General features: G+C 44.2%; 1 protein-coding gene across 1 annotated transcript; it reads left to right on the top strand.

Moving 5' to 3' along the window:
* The first annotated feature begins 12,755 nt into the window (after positions 1-12,755).
* LOC143764672 (uncharacterized) lies at positions 12,756-15,752 on the top strand. Its single transcript, XM_077250494.1, has 3 exons — positions 12,756-13,590; positions 14,216-14,355; positions 14,974-15,752. The coding sequence occupies exons 1-3, from the start codon at positions 12,908-12,910 to the stop codon at positions 15,423-15,425; spliced, it is 1,275 nt and encodes a 424-aa protein (XP_077106609.1). The 5' UTR covers positions 12,756-12,907; the 3' UTR covers positions 15,426-15,752.
* The last annotated feature ends 10,513 nt before the right edge of the window (positions 15,753-26,265 follow it).

The raw sequence follows: 26,265 nt of genomic DNA, 5'->3' as shown, positions 1-26,265 counted from the left end.
AAAAAATGACGTGGGGTCCCCCTATATTTTATAGCCAGAAAGGCTACGCAGACAGCTGCGGGCTGATATTCGTAGCCTAGAGAGGGGCCATGGATATTGGCCCCCCCGGCTACAAATACCAGTCCGCAGCCGCCCCGGAAATGGCGCATCTGTAAGATATGCCAATTCTGGCACTTAGCCCCTCTCTTCCCACTCCTGTGTAGTGGTGGGATATGGGGTAATAAGGGGTTAATGTCACCTTGGTATTGTAAGGTGACATTAAGCCGGGTTAATAACGGAGAGGCATCAATAAGACGCCTAGCCGTTATTAATCCAATATTAATAAAGGGTTAATAAAACACACACACATTAGGAAAAAAGTATTTTAATATTCTTCATTTAACCATACTTACCATACTTCAGCGCCTGCAAAAAGCGTAAAATAATAAACCGTATACTACCTGTCCTCCGTAGTCCAATTAATAACGAGTGTCCCACGATGATCTCCCCTATAGAACAGTGACATCGGGTGATGTCACTGCTCTATAGGACCCTCAGTGACACACTGATAGGAGACAATGGCTCCTGCAGTGTATCACTGAGGTTACCTGAGTTCAAAGTCTTACTTTATGTCAATTGCTGCATGGGAAAATTTCTCACACAACAATGGCATAAAGTGAGACTAGGGACTTTTTTTTTACAGCGGCGGAGGAATACAGTGCGGAAGGATACCTTCCTCCCGTCATTGTGTTCCTGGAGCCCCTGGAGAGCGGTCGCACCAGCTGATGCTGTAGTTCTCCACGGGAGATCGTCATGGGACACTCGTGGATTTCTGCGGACAGGGAGTATATTGTTTTTTTGTTATTTTAATCTTTTTTACAGATGACACTGGCTTCGGGAAACAAAGTGACAAGTAATGGTGAGTATGTAATCTATGTTTAATGCACTGTATGTCTATATGTATTGTATGTAATGTATGAATGTATTGTATGTAGTATGTATGTATGTATGTAGTATGTATGTAGTATGTATGTAGTATGTATGTATGTATGTAGTATGTATGTATGTATGTATGTAGTATGTATGTAGTGTGTATTATGTATGTTGTATGTAGTATGTATGTAGTATGTATGTATGTATGTAGTATGTATGTTATGTATGTAGTATGTATGTAGTATGTATGTAATGTATGTAGTATGTATGTAGCATGTATGTAGCATGTCGTATGTATGTAGTATGTATATAGTACGTAGCATGTATGTAGTATATATGTAGTATGTATGTAGCATGTAGTATGTATGTACTGTATGTAGCATGTAGTATGTATGTAGTATGTATGTATTATGTAGCATGTATGTAGTATGTAGCATGTATGTAGCATGTATGTAGTATGTAGCATGTATGTAGTATGTATGTAGTATGTTGTATGTAGCATGTATGTAGCATGTATGTAGCATGTATATAGTATATATATATATATTTTACATTCAACACATTAGTCGGATGATGGGACTACTACTGTCCGATCATTGGCTAATGTGTCAATCACTGTCATTGTAGCAGGCATCGTCCGATGGGACTTGTAGTCCCATCGGATGATGCCTGCACAGGCACAAAGACCCCCGACAGGCAGCACAGACCCCTCGGCAGGCCGCACAGACCCCCCGGCAAGACGCACAGACCCCCGAGAGGCCGCACAGAGCCCCGGCAGGCCGCACAGACCCCCCCGGCAAGACGCACAGACCCCCCCTGGCAGGACGCACAGACCCCCCGGCAGGCTGCACAGAGTCCCCGGCAGGTCACATAGACTCCCTGGCAGGCCGCACAGACTCCCCAGCAGGCTGTACAGACTGCCGGCAGGCACGCACAGACCACTCACGGTCCTGCACAGACCCCGCCCGCACAGAGACATGCAGTCTCCACCCACGCACCGCCCACACTCAATAATACTGCATTTTTGCACTGAGGGAACTTCTGATTCCGGTATCCGATGTCGCAAAAATATCTGAACTCGATATCGGAATTCCGATACAGCGAATATCGGCCGATACCCGATATTTGCAGTATCAGAATGCCCAACACTATGTGTGCCCTTTCATCATTCTCACCCTGCTGATACTTCTCGCCTCTTTGCACTGCAGTGTTACTCCTGCCTGTCAGGTCACTGGCTGATGTGCGAAGTACCAACAAGGTGGAACTCCACATTGCATATGCTGGAGAGACTACAAGAGCAGCAACAGGCAATAGTGGAGTTTCAGCTGCAGCACGCAGTCGCTCTGCAGAACAACCAATGACTGGGCATGTGTAGTGTGTTGCAATGCTTCAAATATTCTACCAATATGACCAGTGCTGATGATGCTATCAGCAGTGTTATTATACCACTTGTATGCCTGCTGTAAAAAACAGTTTATGTCACCTTGGTGGATGAAGTGTTGGTACAGGAGGAAGAAGAGCAGGACGAGGAGCAGAGCCAATTCACACTGTTATCAGGCCTGTTGTCCACACATGGCTCAGAGGGTGGGTTAATGTCCCAACATCAGCCAGGCACCCAATTGTGCAACCAGGAGACAGTTTGGCAGGATGATGAATATGAGGAATAGGTGGGGAGGAAAACAACCGTGTTCACAGCAGGGTGGCACTTAGATCATAGCTCAAGGGCATCACTGGAGCTTGGCTGGGAGGATACACAGTACCCAGACGATATTCCTCCCACCAATGACAGCTTGTTGTTGTCTTTGGGTAGCCTGGCACACATAGCCTGGGAAGCCTGGCACACTTAGCGAAGGGACAGGATGCAGCTGTAATGAGGGACAGCATTAGGTTTTTGTAAAGTTTTACAAAAATGCTTTCTTTGTGTGCTCTGCAACTGTGTGATAGTACCGTACATAACCAAAGTTTTTATAATCTTCAACTGTGTCAGTGGGAGTGATGTTTGGATAAACATATTTTTCTACTCTAAGTCAACCAAGTCTGTGATAGTACTGTGCCAAATACCACTGTGTGTATTCTTTACCCCATAACTGTGGGAGTACTGTGCCTTTACATTGCTGTGCGTACTCTGCAACCCTGCCTTTGGGGGTACTGTGGGCCATCATCTGGGCACAAAATTTGTTATGAGCTTCTGTGGGATAAATGTGTAAACATGCTCTGTGGGTGAAATGTGGATACATGCTCTTTGGGTGAAATTTTTAGCTAGGCTGCAAGTAGCAAGCCTCGGTATGGACCGCCAGCTCGATCCTAGTTCATACTACAAGCTTTTAATTTGCAGCATTTGTAGCGTTCACTACTAGACCAGACATAGTGAAGCTATGGGGGGTACTGTGCCTCATGCTATGTACCTCATGCTCTGTGGGTGAAATTTGCTATCAGCTTTTGTAGGATAAATGTGGGGACATGATCTGTGTGTGAAACATGCTATTAGCTTCTGTAGGGGTACTGTGCCTCACAGCCTCTGTGAATTCTGCAACCATGTCTGTACGAGTAGTGTGCCTAAAATATTTTTCTCTACCCTTGTTGTCTTTGTGGCTGGACCTAAAGCTCATTATAGGATTTAGCAACTCATTCCATTTGCAGAGCCTTTAACCCCTTTCCCTTAACTTTAACTTCCCCTGTTTCAACGCCAGAGCACACACCTGTCCGGGCGCATGTAAGCTGATATACACAGAATAAATATGTGAATAAAGGTGCACAACTAATAGGCAAATAGGCTAAATAAAGGGTGATGCATCAAGCATGAAATGTGTAATGGGATAAGGAAAAGAATCATGCATAATTGCAAAAAAAAATTATTAGCGCCTGCTGACAAACCATTAATAATAATAATAATAATCTTTATTTATATAGCGCCAACATATTCCACAGCACTTTACAGTTTAACAGCTTCAAACACAACAGTCATAAGTAACAATGTTAACAATACAATAATTAAAGCAACACAAGATGACCCTGCTCGTGAGAGCTTGCAATCTACAACGAGGTGGGGAGATACAAAGTACAGATGTGTATTTACAATGATGTATTTACAACGATGGTCCAGCCATCTTCAGGGAGTGGGGGATAGATGGAGATAGTGAATGGGCTACACACAAATAAAACATTAAAAACAAATAAAAAAACACACAACAGTAATAAACATGACACCCCTGTATATTGTATCATATCCACACCAAATATGCAACAGTACAATATCCATAAAGGCTTTATCAATTCAAGAAGTAAACACAGTCAAATAACTAAATAACTAATGCTTTTATATTGCATAGGACTATAAAAAAAATAAAAAATATATATATATATATATATATATATATATATATATATATATATATATATATATATATATATACATATATAAGGCCATGGCAAAAATTAAGAGACCACCACATCAAAACCCTGCCATGAGCAGCCCAATCTCCAGACCTGAACCCCATTGAAAACCTCTGGAATGTAGTCAAGAGGATGATGGACAGTCACAAGCCATCAAACAAAGAAGAACTGCTTACATTTTTGGGCCAGGAGCAGTGTGAAAGGCTGGTGGAAAGCATGCCATGACGCATGAAAGGTGTGATTAAAAATCATGGTTATTCCACAAAATATTGATTTCTGAACTCTTCCCGAGTTAAAACATTAGTATTGTTGTTTCTAAATGATTATGAACTTGTTTTCTTTGCATTATTTGAGGTCTGAAAGCACTGTTTTAATTTATTTTTGACTATTTTTTTTCAGAAAAAAAATACAAATTTATTGCTTGGAAATTTGAGACATGTTGTCAGAATTTTATAGAATAAATGAGAAAACGAATAGAGAAAAATAGAGAAAAATCAGACAAACTGAACATTTTGCAGTGTGTTGTGAATTTGCTTTTTGCTCCCTCTAGTGGTTACTAGTTTTTTGACTCTGGTTTTTCTGTCATTCCTTTTATCCGCACCTGGGTCGTTAGTTAGGGGTGTTGCTATATAAGCTCCCTGGACCTTCAGTTCAATGCCTGGCAACGTAGTTATCAGAGCTAGTCTGCTGTGCTCTTGTCTACTGATCCTGGTTCCAGTTATATCAGCTAAGTCTGCCTTTTGCTTTTTGCTATTTGTTTTGGTTTTGTATTTTTGTCCAGCTTGTTCCAAATCTACATCCTGACCTTTGCTGGAAGCTCTAGGGGGCTGGTGTTCTCCCCCCGGACCGTTAGACGGTTCGGGGGTTCTTGAATTTCCAGTGTGGATTTTGATAGGGTTTTTGTTGACCATATAAGTTACCTTTCTTTATTCTGCTATCAGTAAGCGGGCCTCTCTGTGCTAAACCTGGTTCATTTCTGTGTTTGTCATTTCCTCTTACCTCACCGTCATTATTTGTGGGGGGCTTCTATCCAGCTTTGGGGTCCCCTTCTCTGGAGGCAAGAAAGGTCTTTGTTTTCCTCTACTAGGGGTAGCTAGATTCTCCGGCTGGCGCGTGTCATCTAGAATCAACGTAGGAATGATCCCCGGCTACTTCTAGTGTTGGCGTTAGGAGTAGATATATGGTCAACCCAGTTACCACTGCCCTATGAGCTGGATTTTTGTATTCTGCAGACTTCCACGTTCCTCTGAGACCCTCGCCATTGGGGTCATAACAGTTTGCCAGGCCAGTATTAAATGTTTAATGCATTGCAGAAGAGGGATTATAAGAAAGAAGATTGAGTTTTTTTTTTTTTTTTTTCTTCTTCCCCTTTACCTCAGAGTGGCTATGCTTGCTGCAGACATGAATGTCCAGACCTTGATTACAAGTGTGGACCAGCTGGCTACTCGTGTGCAGGGCATACAAGACTATGTTATCAGAAATCCTATGTCAGAACCTAAAATACCGATTCCTGAACTGTTTTCCGGAGACAGGTTTAGGTTTAGGAATTTCGTGAATAATTGTAAATTGTTTTTGTCCCTGAGACCCTGTTCATCTGGAGATTCTGCTCAGCAAGTAAAAATTGTTATTTCGTTCTTACGGGGCGACCCTCAGGATTGGGCTTTTTCGCTGGCACCAGGAGATCCGGCATTGGCTGATCTTGATGCGTTTTTTCTGGCGCTCGGTTTACTTTATGAGGAACCCAATCTTGAGATTCAGGCAGAAAAGGCCTTGCTGGCTATGTCTCAGGGGCAGGACGAGGCTGAAGTGTATTGCCAAAAATTTCGGAAATGGTCCGTGCTGACACATTGGAACGAGTGTGCACTGGCCGCTAATTTTAGAAATGGCCTTTCTGAAGCCATTAAGAATGTTATGGTGGGTTTTCCCATTCCCACAGGTCTGAATGATACTATGGCACTGGCTATTCAAATTGACCGGCGGTTGCGGGAGCGCAAAACCGCAAATTCCCTCATGGTGTTGTCTGAACAGACACCTAATTCGGTGCAATATGATAGAAAAACCGCAAATTCCCTCATGGTGTTGTCTGAACAGACACCTGATTTAATGCAATGTGATAGAATCCTGACTAGAAATGAGCGGAAAATTCATAGACGCCGGAATGGCTTGTGCTACTACTGTGGTGATTCTACACATGTTATCTCAGCATGCTCTAAACGTATAGCTAAGGTTGTTAGTCCTGTCACCGTTGGTAATTTGCAACCTAAATTTATTCTGTCTGTAACTTTGATTTGCCCACTGTCATCTTATCCTGTCATGGCGTTTGTAGATTCAGGTGCTGCCCTGAGTCTCATGGATCTCTCATTTGCTAAGCGCTGTGGTTTTACTCTTGAACCATTAGAAAATCCTATCCCTCTTAGGGGTATTGATGCTACACCATTGGCAGCAAATAAACCGCAGTATTGGACACAGGTTACCATGTGCATGACTCCTGAACACCGCGAGGTGATACGTTTCCTGGTTTTACATAAAATGCATGATTTGGTTGTTTTAGGGCTGCCATGGTTACAGACCCATAATCCAGTCCTGGACTGGAAGGCTATGTCAGTCTCAAGTTGGGGCTGTCGTGGTATTCATGGGGATTCCCTGCCTGTGTCTATTGCTTCTTCTACGCCTTCGGAAGTCCCGGAGTATTTGTCTGATTATCAGGATGTCTTCAGTGAGTCTGAGTCCAGTGCACTGCCTCCTCATAGGGACTGTGACTGTGCTATAGATTTGATCCCAGGCAGTAAATTTCCTAAGGGAAGACTGTTTAATCTGTCGGTACCTGAACATACCGCTATGCGTTCATATATCAAGGAGTCTCTGGAGAAAGGACATATTCGTCCGTCTTCTTCCCCTCTTGGTGCGGGATTCTTTTTTGTGGCAAAAAAGGACGGATCTTTGAGACCTTGTATTGATTATCGGCTTTTAAATAAGATCACTGTCAAATTTCAGTATCCTTTACCGCTGTTGTCTGACTTGTTTGCCCGGATTAAGGGTGCCAAGTGGTTCACCAAGATAGACCTTCGTGGTGCGTACAACCTTGTGCGCATTAAGCAAGGTGATGAATGGAAAACCGCATTCAATACGCCCGAAGGTCATTTTGAGTACTTGGTGATGCCTTTTGGGCTCTCCAATGCGCCTTCAGTTTTTCAGTCCTTTATGCATGACATTTTCCGGAAGTATCTGGATAAATTTTTGATTGTTTATCTGGATGATATTTTGGTTTTTTCTGATAATTGGGATTCGCATGTGGAGCAGGTCAGGTTGGTCTTTAAAATTTTGCGTGAAAATTCTTTGTTTGTCAAGGGCTCAAAGTGTCTCTTTGGTGTACAGAAGGTTCCCTTTTTGGGGTTCATTTTTTCCCCTTCTGCTGTGGAGATGGACCCAGTCAAGGTCCGAGCTATTCTTGATTGGACTCAGCCCTCGTCAGTTAAGAGTCTTCAGAAGTTCTTGGGCTTCGCTAACTTCTACCGTCGTTTTATCGCTAATTTTTCTAGCATTGTGAAACCTTTGACGGATATGACCAAGAAGGGCTCCGATGTAGCTAACTGGGCTCCTGCTGCCGTGGAGGCTTTCCAGGAGTTGAAACGCCGGTTTACTTCGGCGCCTGTTTTGTGCCAGCCTGACGTCTCTCTTCCCTTTCAGGTTAAGGTGGATGCTTCGGAGATTGGGGCAGGGGCCGTTTTGTCGCAGAGAGGCCCTGGTTGCTCTGTTATGAAGCCTTGTGCCTTTTTCTCTAGGAAGTTTTCGCCTGCCGAGCGAAATTATGATGTGGGCAATCGGGAGTTGTTGGCCATGAAATGGGCATTTGAGGAGTGGCGTCATTGGCTCGAGGGTGCTAAGCATCGTGTGGTGGTCTTGACTGATCACAAAAATCTGATGTATCTCGAGTCTGCTAAACGCCTTAATCCGAGACAGGCCCGCTGGTCATTGTTTTTCTCCCGCTTTGATTTTGTTGTCTCGTATTTACCAGGTTCAAAGAATGTGAAGGCCGATGCTCTTTCTAGGAGCTTTGTGCCTGATGCTCCTGGAGTCGCTGATCCTGTTGGTATTCTTAAAGATGGAGTTATCTTGTCAGCTATTTCTCCGGATCTGCGACGTGTGTTGCAGAGATTTCAGGCTGATAGGCCTGAGTCTTGTCCACCTGACAGACTGTTTGTCCCGGATAAGTGGACCAGCAGAGTCATTTCCGAGGTTCATTCCTCGGTGTTGGCAGGTCACCCGGGAATTTTTGGCACCAGAGATCTGGTGGCCAGGTCCTTTTGGTGGCCTTCCTTGTCAAGAGATGTGCGGTCATTTGTGCAGTCCTGTGGGACTTGTGCTCGAGCTAAGCCTTGCTGTTCTCGTGCCAGCGGTTTGCTCTTGCCCTTGCCTGTCCCGAAGAGACCTTGGACACATATCTCCATGGATTTCATTTCTGATCTTCCGCTATCTCAGGGCATGTCCGTTATCTGGGTGATATGTGATCGCTTCTCCAAGATGGTCCATTTGGTTCCTTTGCCTAAGCTGCCTTCCTCTTCCGATCTGGTTCCTGTGTTTTTCCAGAACGTGGTTCGTTTGCACGGCATCCCTGAGAATATTGTGTCAGACAGAGGATCCCAGTTCGTTTCCAGGTTCTGGCGATCCTTTTGTAGTAGGATGGGCATTGATTTGTCGTTTTCGTCTGCTTTCCATCCTCAGACTAATGGACAGACGGAGCGAACCAATCAGACTTTGGAGGCTTATTTGAGGTGTTTTGTCTCTGCTGATCAGGACGATTGGGTGACATTCTTGCCGTTGGCTGAGTTTGCCCTTAATAATCGGGCTAGTTCCGCCACCTTGGTTTCGCCTTTTTTCTGCAACTTTGGTTTCCATCCTCGCTTTTCTTCGGGTCATGTGGAGCCTTCTGACTGTCCTGGGGTGGATTCTGTGGTGGATAGGTTGCAGCAGATCTGGAATCATGTGGTGGACAACTTGAAGTTGTCACAGGAGAAGGCTCAGCGCTTTGCCAACCGCCGCCGCGGTGTGGGTCCCCGACTACGCGTTGGGGATTTGGTATGGCTTTCTTCCCGCTTTGTTCCTATGAAGGTCTCCTCTCCCAAATTTAAACCTCGTTTTATTGGGCCTTACAAGATATTGGAAATCCTTAATCCTGTATCTTTTCGTCTGGATCTTCCTGTGTCGTTTGCTATTCACAATGTATTTCATAGGTCCTTGTTGCGGCGGTACATTGTGCCTGTAGTTCCTTCTGCTGAGCCTCCTGCTCCGGTGTTGGTTGAGGGCGAGTTGGAGTACGTGGTGGAGAAGATCTTGGATTCTCGCCTCTCCAGGCGGAGGCTTCAGTACCTGGTCAAGTGGAAGGGCTATGGTCAGGAGGATAATTCCTGGGTGGTCGCCTCTGATGTTCATGCGGCCGATTTAGTTCGTGCCTTTCATGCCGCTCATCCTGATCGCCCTGATGGTCGTGGTGAGGGTTCGGTGACCCCTCACTAAGGGGGGGGTACTGTTGTGAATTTGCTTTTTGCTCCCTCTAGTGGTTACTAGTTTTTTGACTCTGGTTTTTCTGTCATTCCTTTTATCCGCACCTGGGTCGTTAGTTAGGGGTGTTGCTATATAAGCTCCCTGGACCTTCAGTTCAATGCCTGGCAACGTAGTTATCAGAGCTAGTCTGCTGTGCTCTTGTCTACTGATCCTGGTTCCAGTTATATCAGCTAAGTCTGCCTTTTGCTTTTTGCTATTTGTTTTGGTTTTGTATTTTTGTCCAGCTTGTTCCAAATCTACATCCTGACCTTTGCTGGAAGCTCTAGGGGGCTGGTGTTCTCCCCCCGGACCGTTAGACGGTTCGGGGGTTCTTGAATTTCCAGTGTGGATTTTGATAGGGTTTTTGTTGACCATATAAGTTACCTTTCTTTATTCTGCTATCAGTAAGCGGGCCTCTCTGTGCTAAACCTGGTTCATTTCTGTGTTTGTCATTTCCTCTTACCTCACCGTCATTATTTGTGGGGGGCTTCTATCCAGCTTTGGGGTCCCCTTCTCTGGAGGCAAGAAAGGTCTTTGTTTTCCTCTACTAGGGGTAGCTAGATTCTCCGGCTGGCGCGTGTCATCTAGAATCAACGTAGGAATGATCCCCGGCTACTTCTAGTGTTGGCGTTAGGAGTAGATATATGGTCAACCCAGTTACCACTGCCCTATGAGCTGGATTTTTGTATTCTGCAGACTTCCACGTTCCTCTGAGACCCTCGCCATTGGGGTCATAACAGCAGTGGTTTCTTAATTTTTGCCAGAGCTGTATATATATATTTACACACTGTATATATAGGGTGGGGAAAGTAAGTATTTGATACACTGCCGATTTTGCAAGTTTTCCCAGCTACAAAGAAAGGGGAGGTCTGTATTTTTTTCGGAGGTACACTACAACTGTGAGAGATAGACTCTAAGGGCTCTTTTCCACTTGCGAGATAAATGTCCGTGTCTCGCATGTGGAAACCAAGCTGTGGCGCCAGCACTCCGGAGCAGAGCGTGCGGCTGCATAGCAACACATGGAGCTGCACGCTTCGCTCCAAAGTGTCACCTGTTTGAACTCGTTACCATTATAAATGACACCTGCCCACAAACTCAATCAATCTCACTCCAACCTCTCCTCCATGGCCCAGACCAAAGAGGTGTCTAAGACCACCAGGGACAAAATTGTAGACCTGCACAAGGCTGGGATGGGCTACAGGACAATTGGCAGGCAGCTTGATGAGAAGGCAACAACTGTTGGCACAATTATTAGAACATGGAAGAAACAGAAGGTGACTGTCAACATGACTGTCAATCTTCCTCGGTCTGGGGCTCCATGCAAGGTCTCATCTTGTGGGGTAAAGATGATTCTGGTCAATGACCTGAAGAAATCTGCAGTCTGATGGGTCCGTTTAAGGTGTGCAAATTTGCCTGGCATTGTAATACAGACATGCCAAGAAAGGATGAAACTGGAGTTAGGGACATTATTAGATTTTGTGTGTGTACACTCCACAAAAAAAGCCTGTGTGTGTACTTTGCAAGTGTCTCAGTGGGAGTACTGTGCCAAAAAGCCTCTGTGTGTGTGCTCTGCACCTAACTTTTGGGAATACTGTGCCAAAAAGCCTCTGTGTGTATTCTGCACCCCTGCCTGTGGGAGTATTGTGCCTTTAAGCCTCTCTGTGTGGCCTGCACAACTGCTTGTGGCAGTTCTGAGCCAAAAAGCTTCTGTGTGTACTTTGCAACTCCACTTGTGGGAGTACAGTGATAAAAAGCCTTTTTGTGTACTCTGCATCCCTGCCTGTGGGAGTACTGTGCCAAAAAGCTTCTGTGTATACTCTGAACCATTGTCTGTGGAAGTACTGAGCCAAAAAACCTCTGTGTGTGTACTTTGCACCCCCATCTGTGGGAGTACAGTGATACAAAGTCTATGTGAGTACTCTGCATCCCTGCCTGTGGGAGTACTGTGTCAAAAAGCTTCTGTATGTACTCTGCACCCCTGCCTGTGAGAGAAATGTGCCATTAAGCCTCTGTGTGTACTATTCACTCCTGCCTGTGGGAGTACTGTGCCTTCAAGCCTCTGTGTGTACTCTGCAATCCTGCCTGTGGAAGTACAGTGGTACAAAATCTTTTTGTGTACTCTGCATTCTGCCTGTGGGATTACTGTGACAAACAGGTTCTGTATGTACTCTGCACCCCTGCCTGTGGGAGTAATGTGCCATTAAGCCTCTGTGAGTACTATGCGCACCTGCCTGTGGGAGTACTGTGCCTTTAAGCCTCTGATTGTACTCTGAAACCCTGCCTGTAGGAATACTGTGTCAACAAGTCTCTGTGTGCTTCACAGCTTTGTCTTCATGAGCAGTTGCCCTAAAAAATAATTTTACTTTGCTCCTGTGTCTGTACGAGTTGTGGTGTTGCCTAAAAAAATAATCAGACTCTACTACTGTGTGTGTACAAGTTGTTGCTGGGCCTAAAAAATAATTTTACTCTACTGCTATGTCTGCATGAGTTTGAGTTGTGACTGTGCCTAAAACAAATTAGTCTCTACTGCTGCATCTGTATGACTTGTGGCTGGGCTTAAAAGATTATTATACTCTACCACTATGGGCTCGATTCTATAAAGTTCGTTTCTTTTTTTTCCGCATGCGAGTTTCATCTCGCATGCGAGCTGTTCTCGCTTGCTCGCGTGATTCTTAGAAGCTTGCTAGTTTAATTCCCTTGTTCGAATGGTTGCGGAAGTCGTTGCGAGATTTTGAAACTCGCTTGCGGAAATCGGTGCTTTTCATGCGAGTTTGCGAGTTCCGATGCGGATTTACGTCACAAACTTGCGTATTTTTCTGTGCAGGAAGCTGCTGGAGTCTCGTGTGTGGACAGGAAGTGCGCCCCTGCGGGAACAGCTTTACACTTGTGCATGCGCATCACACATCTGGTTTGATAGGAGAGAGAGAGAGATAGGTAGGAGATAGAGATAGAGATAGGTAGGAGTGATAGGAGAGAGATAGGGGAGTGAGGTTAGGTTTATAGTGCTCCTGCCCGCAGCTGTTGCCTGTGTATTAGCTGCAGCAATCAGTCACCTTTTGGCATGTCTTCCCACAGACATAATACACACAGAGAGCGCTCACATGCTGCAGGGAGACAGACTCAGCATGGGCACGGCAGTTCACGCCGCCGTAGTATCTCCAGGCATATAAGACACAGTGGAAGTAGCAGGAGACAGGAGTCACATGTCAGTTTGCCTAGCAACTCAAGCTCACGGAGCCACAGTCCTAGGCCCTCCACAAGCAGGGCAAGCACCAGCAGGGTACAGCATTCCTCTAGTCAGGCCAGTGGTGAAGTGCAGGCTGCTGGAGATCAAACACTGCATACTGACAGACCTGTCATGAGGCCAGAATCCTGCGCTTCCACTCCTTTGAGCCACTCATCACCTGCAAGCCATCAGTCTGAGGAGCTAGGTTCCAATTCCCCAGAGGAAAGCATGGAGGTTCGTTCAGCTGAAGAGCGAAGTGGTTCTATTCAAAAATACACCCGTTTTTCTCAGATCGAGAATCTTGTTTTGGCACAAAAAATTACGGAGCATTTCGATAAATTAATGGGAAGGCTGTCAAACCGGACTGAAATGTCCGTGAAAGCAAACCTCTGGGGTGATGTTGTCGATGCCGTAAATTCCGTTGGGAGGCAAAGAAGGAGTGTTGCGAAATGTAAAAAGAGATACCAAGATCTAAAAACACAGGTCCGTAAAAAGGTCTCAGATCTACGGAAGTACAGGTGAGCAAAGTTCACTTCAGTTGCTTAATGCGGATGTTCCGGCCAACAAACCAAATACTCGGTTCCCCTCCCCCAGCTGCGGGGCATCCCCTTAAGGGGTCATTGTGCAGGAGTATATGGACGCAGAACGTCCATAGACTCCTGTGAGGTGACGTCACCAGGGGATGCTGCACTTGGAGCATAGGCCCCGGGGGCTTAGGGCCGTGGGGCATCCCAAAAGGGGATACCCTGCGGCAGGGGTGGGTTTTTTATTTTGGATTTTTGGGTGGATCTTCCGCTGCAATGATCATGGTTATTCCTTCCTGCTGTTTGGTTATTCATTTTTCTAAATTTTTACGCTACCACAGTTGTTGCACTAAAAATGCTGGCTGCAGGGGTGCACCGTGCCTTGCAGATGCCAGTGGCAAGGAAAAGGAAGGTGTCCAATTTTTTTTCCGGGGGGGGAAGCCCAGGCTTAGAGGCTGTCATGGGCCCCATAATTCCTAATGGCAGCCCTGCCTGCGACCATGGCACACACACACACGTGCAGATATATCTGTCACCAACTGTCATAACTGGTGCTGGCTGCTCCACGTTCTAAATGCGAGCGTACATGCTGTTCTATATTCTTACCTTTGCATTACAGCACCGGCACTGGTGGAGGTTGCCCTCGGCGGTTGCTTTTGACCGACGCAGAGAAGCTCATTGAGGGCCTAATAAATCCGGCGACCTTGATTGGTCTTCCGCACACCATAGACACCGATGGTCCTGATGTTGCAGTTGCAGGTATGCTGTGCCCCACTGATCATCCTTTTAATCAATTATGCCATTGCAGTTATCCATATGCAGGAACATGATACATTTCTGATGATGTAAGACAGGCTGCTACTCGGCCAGAGTATGGCTTTTTTACCATGGCGCTTGGCCACTTTAGCTCTCCTTTCACACAGTGGACTGTTCGTTCCACATGGGCGCAACCTTGACACCCATAACCTGCCCCTGCAGTAGAGGCACTTGCAAATATTCTCAAGTCCGCAGCAGATGCAAGCACAGCAGACAATGCACCACTTACCTGGTGAGCGAGTCTACGCCGCTTGGCAACATCACAAGTGTTTTCCCGTGGCGTACCATGCGCACGACAGACTAGAGGGAGGGCCTGGGTGGGGGAATACCTCCTAGGCTGTCCCTCTACTCAGATGTCATTGTATTACGTTAGAGGAACCCACTGGCAGAGGCGCCGCCCAGCGCATACTCTGGCGGCGGGAAAGTGGTCTCTGTGCTTGCAGCCATGGCGGCAGGGCGAGAAAGTTGGGGCACTGCCACAGACGCTGCCTCTACTGCCCTGTATGCTGCTGGTGCTGGATGACAGCATTCTTTTTAACCGTTGTCGTTTTTTTTGCATAGGTCCGGTGCAGGAACATGTACAGGACAGTAACACGCCTTCAGAGTTGGACATTCCACCAGAACTGTCGTCCCAGCAGGACGAACGGGAAATTATTCTGCCCGTGGAGTTCATAGATGGGGACCAATGTGAGGTGCAGCGTCTGAATGAAGAACCTATTGCTGCACCCACCACATCCACCCCTGTAAGTAACACACGTAGGGGTGCGGTTGGCAGAAACCGAGCTGACCGTAGTGCTGGCCCCCCACCTAGTTTGCAAATGCAGTCGAGCTGTCGTTTCTACAGGATGCAACAGCAGCACCGCAAAATGTTGCAGCGGCAGCTTAACGGTATCCGGCAACAACAGATCGCTACGAACCTGCAGCTAACCCAATTGAACGAGCATTTTGGAACCTTGAACAGTTTGATTGGCCTTTTTTTGGCCGATCAAGCAAGCCGTTCTGGCCAGCAGTAAGTGCAGCTTGGAACTGGTTACCCCTACTTTTTTCTAAAGATAATTATGTTAACTGCTGCTGCATACTGTGCTTTTGGTGTCTTGGACGTCTTGTTTAATTGTTTGTGTTATGATTCATGCATGTCTCTGTTTTGTGTTTAAAACATGCATTTTTTTCAAGTAATTGTTTGCGCACAAAATGCCATTTCACAATGTTGTGAACCTCAACTTGGGGTAGTTATGCCTTAAAACATTAAAGTATCTCTGTGAGGTCCATATTAAATCCTGTAATGGTCTGGTCTTTCTAATCCCCAACTCAGGCAGCAGCATGGCCCGGTGCACCCCTGGTCATACTTCAAATTACAAATGGTAACGTGCAAATAGTGTGGGCAGTAACTCTGTCCACACATCTGACATCCACATTGTTCCTAAATTGCTGACCAAGATTAAACACTAGGAAGTTGTTAAACAGACATTACACTTTTTTTTTTCAACTGCAGTTGCTTATTTTTGAAAAAACAAAAAAAAAAAACACTGCTGCAGCACATAAACGTTTGGAAGGTGGGCTGTAATTCTGATGTGCAGAGCATTAACACTGTTATTTATCTTTAACTGACACATGTACATGTTTAGAAGTGGATCACCATTGGCCAATGTGATCGGATACTTTGCTCAGGGATAAACAAGGCATAAGAATTAATTTTTGGGGCCGTTTTTATACAAAAAAAAGATACTTAATAAGCAAAGAACCGATTGATCAGTTGTGCTCTTACAGAATTTCCCTGGTCATTGGCTGGTCCATCATACTGCAAGGCATGGATGTTCTCCACCATGCCCTCTTCCTCAGCAATGTAGTCCTGAACCCTGTGCTTAATTGCCAGATTGTGCAGCACCACACAGGCTCCTACAATGTCAACTACCTTGGGAGGTCTGTATTGTAAATAGCCACCGGACTTATCAAGGCACCGGAACCGTATTTTTAGTAGTCCAAAAGCCCGTTCCACCACTGCTCTGGTCTTCTTGTGGGCCCTGTTATATGTGGTTTGCGCTGCCGTGTCCTCACGCAGCATTGGCGTCATCAGCCACGGTAAGCAGGGATAACCAGAATCACCTAGAAACATATCAGGTTGTTAGCAACATTGTTTAGCACAATCGGAGAACACCACATGAATAACTTACCAAGCAGCCATCCTTCAGGGAGATTGCCATCCTCAAACTTGGTATATAGGCCAGAGTTCCGCAGAATGTGGCTGTCGTGACAGGATCCTGGGAACCCTGCCACTAGGCTCATGATCTGCAGATCAGGCCCAGCGACCATTTGAATGTTCATCGAATGGCCCATCTTCCTGTTACGGTAGATGTGTTCCTCCTCCACTGGTGGAATAAAATTGACGTGCGTACAGTCTATTGCCCCGAGGACATTGGGCATTTGTGCGATTTTATACCACTTAGTTTTCATGTGGCTAACCTCTTGCTCAGATGTGGGGAAGTACACAACTGTGGGCAGAATGCGTCGCATCCCCTTCAGAAAGTCGTCCAATGCCCGACACATTGCCGGCTGTGACATGCCCATGCACAATGCTCCCAGCCGCTGGAACGACCCATTGGCCAAAAACTGAATGCTTGCCACCATCTTAAGCATCCCAGGTAAGGCATGATTACGAGCGGTGATTGGCTCCAGGTCCTGTTGGAGAAGGCCATATAGGTAGGTGAGGGCACTGCGGTTGAGTCGGGTCAGCTCATATATGCTCCTCTCCGATAAATTAGCGATGTCCAACCTATCCCGATATATTCTGGGTCGGGGTACCGGCCGTGTTCTGGCATTTTCAGCCAGAATGCGCTCAAAATCCACACAAACAGCTAGAAAAGGCTCCATGATGCTCCTGAGGTAACTAGTTCTCTCCACAAACAACCAACTGTAATTTTCTCCCACATAACTGTCGAGATTTGCTCGCCAGAGAGAGGGGAGTTTGGTTATAGGATCGCACTAGAATTTCTCGAATTCGCATAGCCATTGTGAGTTTTTCTCGCATGCGAGTTTTTTTGCGAGTTTGCACTCGCACTTGCGAGTTTTTTTCGCAAAAACTCGGCAAAATCGAGAATGACTGTATAGGATCGCACCTACATTGTTTTCAGAGCGAGAATTACATTTTAACGCTAAAAACAGGCGAGTTTCCCAATTTCGAACTTTATAGAATCGAGCTCTATATGTACAAGTTGCATTTGTGCCTAAAATATATCTGTGCCTTTAGACTCTGTGTGTACACTGCACCCCTGCCTGTGAGACTACTGTGCCAAAAAATCTCTGTATGTACTCTGCACCCTGCCTGTGAGAGTACTGTGCCAAAAAGCCTTTATGTGTACTCTGCAATCCTGCTTGTGGAAGTACTGTGCCTTTTATCCTCTATGCACAGACGCACATTCATTTAAAATCTATTGCCGTGCGGCAGGATATGCAATCACAGGCCGGCAGCTGACATCAGAGTGCATGTCAGTGGCGTATGACGTCACTGCCATAAGGCAGGACATCCACGCCTCAGTTGAATAGAGCAGAGGACACCGCTGGACCTTGGCCAGGTAAGGAGAAACTTTTTTTTAGGGTGCATTATAGTACTATGGGGGTGCACTATACTACTATGGATGACTTTGGGGTGCATTATACTATTATATATAACTGTGGGATCCATTATACTGCTACATATGACTATGGGGTGCATTATACTATTGTATATGACTATGGGGGTGCATTACACTACTATATTTAACTGTGGGGTGCATTATACTACTATATATACTAACTACGAGGGTGCATTATACTACTAAATATAGCTGTGGGGTGCATTTTACTGCTATATATGACTATGGGGTGCATTATACTATTATATATGACGATGGGGGTGCATTTTACTACTATATATAATTATGGGAGTGCATGATGCTACTATTATGCTACATTATGCGACATGAGAAAACAGTTTAGTAGACTTGTTATTGGCAAAGCAGCTGGGCCCAATGTCCTCAGTCCACGTGTCCTCAGAGCATGTGCAAACCAACTGTGTACTATCTTCCAGGACCTGTTTAACTGGAGCCTTCAATCACAGGGTGTACCAAAACTGTGGAAGACCACCTGCCTGGTGCCGGTTCCTAAGACCACTTTTCCAACTTCTCTACAAGACTAATTAATATCTACAAGATGATGCTAGTGTCTCTGCTACATACAGTACATTCATTATTGGACAATGATGGAACTGTAGTGCGCGCCATGTTTTTCTACTTCTCAAGTGCTTTCAATACCTTACTGCCGTCCTTACTACATAATAAGCTGACTGATATGGCGGTAGATGAGGGGATGGTGAACTGGATGAGCGACTACCTGACGGACAGGCCGCAGTTTGTAAGGATGGGGGAGGTGGTATCTGGCAGCGTACGGAGCAGTGTTGGAGCCCCTCAGGGTACAGTGCTGTCGCCCTTCCTCTTCACATTGTATACAGCTGACTTTCAGTATAAATCAGATTTTTGTCACCTCCACAAATTCTCAGATGACTCAGTGATTGTAGGGGGCATTGTGGGGGGCTGGGGGCAGGAGGAATATAGAAGGGTGGATTCAGAGTTTGTGGATTGGTGCCGGACAAACTGTCTAGAACTAAATGTAAAGAAAACCAAGGAGTTGGTAGTAAGTTATTGAAAGAAAAAGCAGGATTATTTACCAATCAATATTGCTGGCCAGGAGGTTGAGATTGTTGAGAGATACAAATATTTTGGGGTTCACCTTGACAGTAAACTCGATTGGAGGTGTCATACAGAAAAGTTTTACAAGAAGGGATCGAGCAGACTGTACTTTCTTCGGAAGCTCAGGTCGTTCAATGTGTGGAGTAAAATACTGGAAATGTTCTACCAGTCCATTGTGGCAAGCGCCATTTTTTTCCTATCATATGCTGGGGCAGTAGTGTGCGAGTAGCTGACGCTAATAAGCTCAACAAACTTATCAAGAAGGCAAGTGCGGCTGTTGGCCTCCATCTGGACTCTTTTCAGGAGGTATTGGAGGATAGAATTCAGATGAAGTGTAGGGCTATAATGAACAATAATACACACCCACTATACGAGCTGTTCTTGAAGCAGAAGAGCACATTCAGAAGCCGCCTAATCCTACTAAGGTGTAAGAAGGAGAAATTCAGGAAATCGTTTGTACCTACTGCTATGGGGATGTATAATTTCCTAAGGGTGGTAGACAACAATGACTGATTGCTGGTGTACTAATGTCAATTAACAGTGACTCATATACCTGAACTACCCACATTTATTTGTTATGTAATGTTGGTATACTTGTGCAAAATTTGTGTCATAATATTTTATGTACTGCTGTTTGTATTGCTGCTGTAATACCGTAATTTCCCACGGGAACAATAAAGTGTATCATATCGCATCGTATCGTAAATACTATGTATAACTATGGGGTGCATTATACTACTATGCATGACTATGGGATGCATTATAGTATTATACAGTATATAACTATGGGATGCATTATACTGTTATGGATGACTCTGGGGTGCATTATACTACTATAGATGGCTATGGAGGCAGTATGGAGAAACATGTGGCAGTATGGAGAGATATGAGGCAGAACAGAAGGAAACGTGGGGTCCAAAATTTGGTGTCTAGAATGAGAGGACACTAGGGGTCCAAAATGGGAGGAAATGTGGGGTCCAGAATGGGAGGACATATAGGTTCCAGAATGGGAGGACACATAGGGTCCAGAATGTGAGGACATGGTCTTTTTTCTCTTAATCTGGCACAGTGTAGATGTTGGTGAAAAATTGGTAAATGTGTTCTAAGTAACTGTGTTATTTTCTGCAGAGATTAGTCGTGGACGGAAGAAGCTATGTCAGTCTCTACTGGATGAAGATGAAGGATTTCAACTAGAGACATCACTGGTGAGTAAATGTGCTACCTGTACACTGACACTATACACCGTATACTATATACAGAGGTCCTGTGTACAATGTCACCAGTGATCATTGTATTATCTGTACATTGACACTATGAACAGAGCTCCTGTGTATAATGTCAATGGTGAACATTGTATTACTAGTACACTATATGCTACATAAAGAACGCTTGTGTATAATGTCACTGGTGAGCTCTGTATTACCTGTATACTGACACTATACATACAGCTCCTGTGTATGTCACTTCTGATTACTATATTGTGTGTACACTGACACTTTATGTTAGGAACAAGAGCTATTTGATTGTCTATGATCATGCGCAGTGAGCTCTGCTTCGTTCCTTAAAGCTGCAGATTTGACCCCCTTCTCTTCTCTGCTTGCTAGCACAAGGCTGGAATTCTCACGCACCCTCTTCCCTGCTATATAGCGTAATGTGAGACCAATGTGCAGCAGCCCCTTACTCAAGAATTTATATGGCTTCAAAGTGAAAGTACAAGTCGAAGCACATTGGAAAAAATCCCAGGAATATCTGTGAATCTAAAAACGTAAAGGATAGAAAGAGGAGGGCATGTCATAACTCAGCCCACTCAGTGATGTCACGAGGAGAGGGCATATCTTAACCCTGGGGAGTTGGGAGTGAGTGTTGGTCCAGGAAGTGAGCTAGCAACAGTTCTTCAAAGCTGTCCTTATGCATCTTGATGTATCTCCTGAGCACATGGGCACCCTGGAGATGAAATGATCTGAACGACCTGTAAGTGTTCTATTCAATTTTAACCCTTTTTTATTTGTAATTGCAATGTACATATGAATTGTCTTCTTTATAATATCTTTTTAATACTTTGTAAACACTGCCTACCTTTTTCTGGCTCCGGACCTGTTAATCCTTAGGAAGTCGGAGCTGGTGGCCTGCGACTTTGTCCTGTGGGTTTGGGAAGCATTGTAGTGATGGCATTGATAATTATAATTATTGTTCCCGCCTGTGTGGGAGTAGTTATATCACCCTCACTGCAGCGTGCCCAATAGCCAGTACATAGCACGCAGTCTATTTTGTGACTAATTACCCTAGGTGCAGTACCTAATCTGACCTGAGGGTAAGGGGGGCGCCATAGAGCTGCAATTTCCAAACCGGAACTAGGAAGTGGGATGTAGATGAATCCCCTTCAGAAGGAACCAGGGGCAACCAAACAACTCTGGTTTGTGACAAATTGGTGTGAGTAGTGGGGACAATAAAGGTGTCCTCCTTCAGGATCCCTAGCATATTGCTGGGATTCGTGATATATTGTTGCAGCACGGTGTGAACCATGACACTATACATTGTGTAATATACACAAAGCTCCTATGAATAATGGCACTTGTGGTAAAATTAGTATTGTGTTTTTTATTAGTGATTAGAATTGTAGGTTTCGGTCACTTTGTGGTTGTAATATGTGGTCTGGTCATGGTGTGGTGATATTTGTCCTTTGTATGTGGAACTATTGCTCACTATGTGGTAGTAACCAGTAGCCCGGCCATAGTGTGGCTGTATTCATCCCTTGTATGTAGTATTATTCTTTCACTATGTGGTGGTGATATGTGGTCTGGTCATGGTGTGGCGGTATTTGTTACCTTTGTATGGTGGTACTATATGGTCTGGTCATGGTGTGGTGGTATTTGTACCTTCTATGTGGTATTATTAATTCACTATTTAGTGGTGATATGTGGTCTGGTCATGGCGTGGCAGTATGTGTTCCTTGTATGTGGTGGTAATATTTGGTCTTTTCATGGTGTGGTGGTATTTGTTCCTTGCATGTGGTATTATTTGGTCACTAAGTGGTGGTACTATATGGTCTGGTCATGGTGTGGCGGTATTTGTACCTTCAAGGTGGTATTATTCATTCACTATTTGGTGGTGATATGTGGTCTGGTCATGGCAAGGCAGTATTTGTTCCTTGTATGTGGTGGTAATATATGGTCTTTTCATGGTGTGGTGGTATTTGTTCCTTGCATGTGGTATTATTTTGTCTCTATGTGGTGGTAATATGTGGCCTGTCATCCTGTAGTGGTATTTGTTCCTTGTATGTGGTATTATTTGGCCACTATGAGGTGGTAATATATGTTCTGGTCATGGTATAGTGGTATTTGTTCCTTTTATGTTGTATTATTTGGTCACCATGTGGTGGTAATATGTGGTCTGGTCATAGTGTGACTGTATTTGTTCCTTGTATATGGTATTATTGTTCATTTTTAAAAATATATGTGACAAATTCCCTTATAGAAACATAAATAAAATTATCCCTTAAATGATGTACAGAATATTTTAAAAATGTTTAAGAGCTTAGAGTAGGGTGCTGCCAAAAGAAATTACCTTGTTGTGGTGGCAGCTTAAAAAAATATTTTGGCCAAAACAAAAGCTTCTGGCTGTGTATGTGATCTGGTGTTAGATGGGAACTATCAATGTGTGATTGGTGAACACGTAGTGCAGAAGTGGAATATGTCCAAGCTTGTTTGGTGGGACTATGGAAGGTTGGAGGCGGAGCTAGGGTGGAGTCTGGACGGAGTCTAAAGGGGGCCCAAAAATGTTTCCTTATGGGGCCCTGAAATACCTGGTGGCAGCCCTGCTGCCATCTCACTAACAACAGAAGTGCTGGAACCCCCACACCTACTGTCTCATTCCAAATTATCCTGTAGAATGTAAGGTCGCAAGGGTATGATAATTTCCACTCTGTACCTGTCTGTCACTATTAGTTTGGTCATTGTAATTTCTATTTGTGTTTTGTGTGTAACCTCTCCTCATGTACAGCAGCATGGGATCAATGGTGCTCTAAAACAATTAATTCCACGCACGATGTTCCACCCAGTCTTCACCCTTGCCCTCCTTGCTGGTCTAAACAGAGCATAAATCTGCAGCAGCTGGCACCTGTGCTTCATCAGCATCATCAGAGATGGACTACAGTTGCTCTGCTGAATGCTTGCTCTACACGTCCCAACTACTCATGCTAAAGCAGAACAAGTGGTTGGGCAACAGTGAACTAAATCTCTTCCACTTGTAGGGCAGGGCCAGGTAGATGTCCCACGGACCACAGTCAGCAGTGTCATCAAAAATTAGAAGTGACTGCTGCATGAGTGAAGGAACTGAAAGCACTATCAGACGACTATTTTAAAACCACCTCTACATGTTCTGGCCTCACCATTTATCCAGCAGTACTTGGGCGTAAGGAAAATGTGTTTCACTTGGGTGTCACATCATCTCTTAATCTTCATCTGACTCTTGTACTGAAATCATAAGTATTGGTATAAGGAGCACTTCAAGTCATTGGGCTGCAGTCACAGTCTTATTGTCACTAGTATTCATCCCAGTCATGTATGCTGCTACACACATGGCTGTTGTCTTTCTATCTGTCTTTGCTTGGACCCTGGGATCTGTCAGAGTATTCATCTACTGTCTCTTTTGGATAACCTCGTACTCAATGAAAATGTCATTTCTCTAGTCACACAGAGTCTCTGCTTTTGTCAGTGTTTTTTTTTTAGTCTATTTAGTCATCTGCTGCCCCACCCATTGCATCCATTAACCCCTTTACCCCTTAAGCCAGTTTTCACATTCATGACCAAGCCAAATTTTACAATTATGACCAGTGTCAATTTAATTGGTAATAACATCTGGAATGTTTCAATGGATCCCAGTGATTCTAAGAAAGATTTCTCAAGACATAATGTACTCCATGATAGTGGTAAAGTTTGTTTGATATAACTTGTGTTTATTTGTAAAAATATAGGACATTTCAAGAAGATTTAGAAAATTTCACAATTTTCTAATTTCTTATGCCTTTAACCCCTTTACCCCAAAGGGTGGTTTGCACGTTAATCTGACAATGTTTTCTCGTGACATATTGTATTTCATGATAGTGGTAAAATTTATTTGATATAACTTGCGTTTATTTGTGAAAAAAATGGAAATTTGGCAAAAAATTAGAAAATTTTGCAATTTTCCAAATTTGAATTTTCATGCCCTTAAATCACAGAGATATGTCACACAAAATACTTAATAGGTAACATTTCCCACATGTCTACTTTACATCAGCACAATTTAGGAACCAAAATTTTTTTTGGTTAGGGAGTTATAAGGGTTAAAAGATGACCAGCAATTTCTCATTTTTACAACGCCATTTTTTTTAGAGACCACATCTCATTTGAAGTCATTTTGAGGGGTCTAAATGATAGAAAATACCCAAGTGTGACACCATTCTAAAAACTGCACCCCTCAAGGTTCTCATAACCACATTCAAGAAATGTATTAACTCTTCAGGTGTTTCACAGGAATTTTTGGAATGTTTAAATAAAAATTAACATTTAATTTTTTTTTTACACAAAATTTATTTCAGCTCCAATTTGTTTTATTTTACCAAGGGTAACAGGAGAAAATGGACCCCAAAAGTTGTTGTACAATTTGTCCTGAGTATGCTGATACCCCATATGTGGGGGTAAACCACTGTTTAGGTGCACCGCAGAGCTAGGAAGGGAAGGAGCGCCATTTGACTTTTCAATGCAAAATTGACTGGAATTGAGATGGAACGCCATATTGCATTTGGAGAGCCCCTGATGTGCCTAAACATTGAAACCCCCCACAAGTGACACCATTTTGGAAAGTAGACCCATTAAGAAACTTATCTAGATGTGTGGTGAGCACTTTGAGCCAACAAGTGCTTCACAGACGTTTATAATGCAGAGCCGTAAAAATAAAAAATCATATTTATTCACAAAAATTATCTTTTCGCCCCCAATTTTTTTATTTTCACAGGGGTAAGAGAAGAAATTAGACCACAAAAGTTGTTGTGCAATTTGTCCTGAGTACGCCGATACCCCATATGGGGGGGTAAACGACTGTTTGGGCGCATGGCAGAGCCCGGAAGGGAAGGAGCGCCATTTGACTTTTCAATGCAAAATTGACTGGAATTAAGATGGGACGCCATGTCGCGTTTGGAGAGCCCCTGATGTGCCTAAACGTTAAACCCCCCACAAGTGACACCATTTTGGAAAGTAGACCCTCTAAGGAACTTATCTAGATGTGTTTTGAGAGCTTTGATCCCTCAAGTGTTTCACTACAGGTTATAACGCAGAGCCGTCAAAATAAAAATTCTCTTTTTTTTTCACAAAAATGATTTTTTAGCCCCCAGTTTTGTATTTTCACAAGGGTAACAGGATAAATTGGACCACAAAAGTTGTTGTCCAATTTGTCCTGAGTATGCTGATACCCCATATGTGGGGGGGAACCACTGTTTGGGCGCATGGCAGAGCTCGGGAGGGAAGGAGTGCCATTTGGAATGCAGACTTGGATTGGTTTGCAGGCATCACGTTGCATTTGCAGAGCCCCTGATGTACCCACACAGTAGAAACCCCCCACAAGTGACCCCATATTGGAAACTAGACCTCCCAAGGAACTTATCTAGATGTGTTGTGAGAACTTTGAACCCCCAGGTGTTTCACTACCGTTTTCAGCGGTACCATGGTTATTTATATCCGTTTTTTTGATTGCGTGTTATTCCACTTTTTGTTCGGCGGTATGATAATAAAGCATTGTTTTTTGCCTCATTTTTTTTTCCTACGGTGTTCACTGAAGGGGTAAACTAGTGATATAGTTTTATAGGTGGGGTCGTTATGGACGCGGCGATACTAAATATGTGTACTTTTATTGTTTTATTTTTTTTATTTAGATAAAGAAATGTATTTATGGGAATAATATATATATTTTTTTTCTTTATTTAGGAATTTTATTTTTTATTTTTATTTTTTTTTTACACATGTGGAATTTTTTTTTTTTACTTTTTTACTTTGTCCCAGGGGGGGACATCACAGATCGGTGATCTGACAGTTTGCACAGCACTCTGTCAGATCACCGATCTGACTTACAGCACTGCAGGCTTACCAAGCGCCTGCTC

This window comes from Ranitomeya variabilis, chromosome 1, assembly GCF_051348905.1.
Source record: "Ranitomeya variabilis isolate aRanVar5 chromosome 1, aRanVar5.hap1, whole genome shotgun sequence".
In the NCBI taxonomy this organism is placed as follows: domain Eukaryota; kingdom Metazoa; phylum Chordata; class Amphibia; order Anura; family Dendrobatidae; genus Ranitomeya; species Ranitomeya variabilis.
This window is presented reverse-complemented; position numbering and strand designations above follow the sequence as displayed.

Coding starts and splice junctions, on each gene's coding strand:
- LOC143764672 (XM_077250494.1), top strand. CDS start 12,908: ATGTCTTCCCACAGACATAATACACACAGAGAGCGCTCACATGCTGCA. Junction 13,591..14,215: donor TCAGATCTACGGAAGTACAG/GTGAGCAAAGTT, acceptor TTTGCATTACAG/CACCGGCACTGGTGGAGGTT. Junction 14,356..14,973: donor TCCTGATGTTGCAGTTGCAG/GTATGCTGTGCC, acceptor TTTTTTGCATAG/GTCCGGTGCAGGAACATGTA.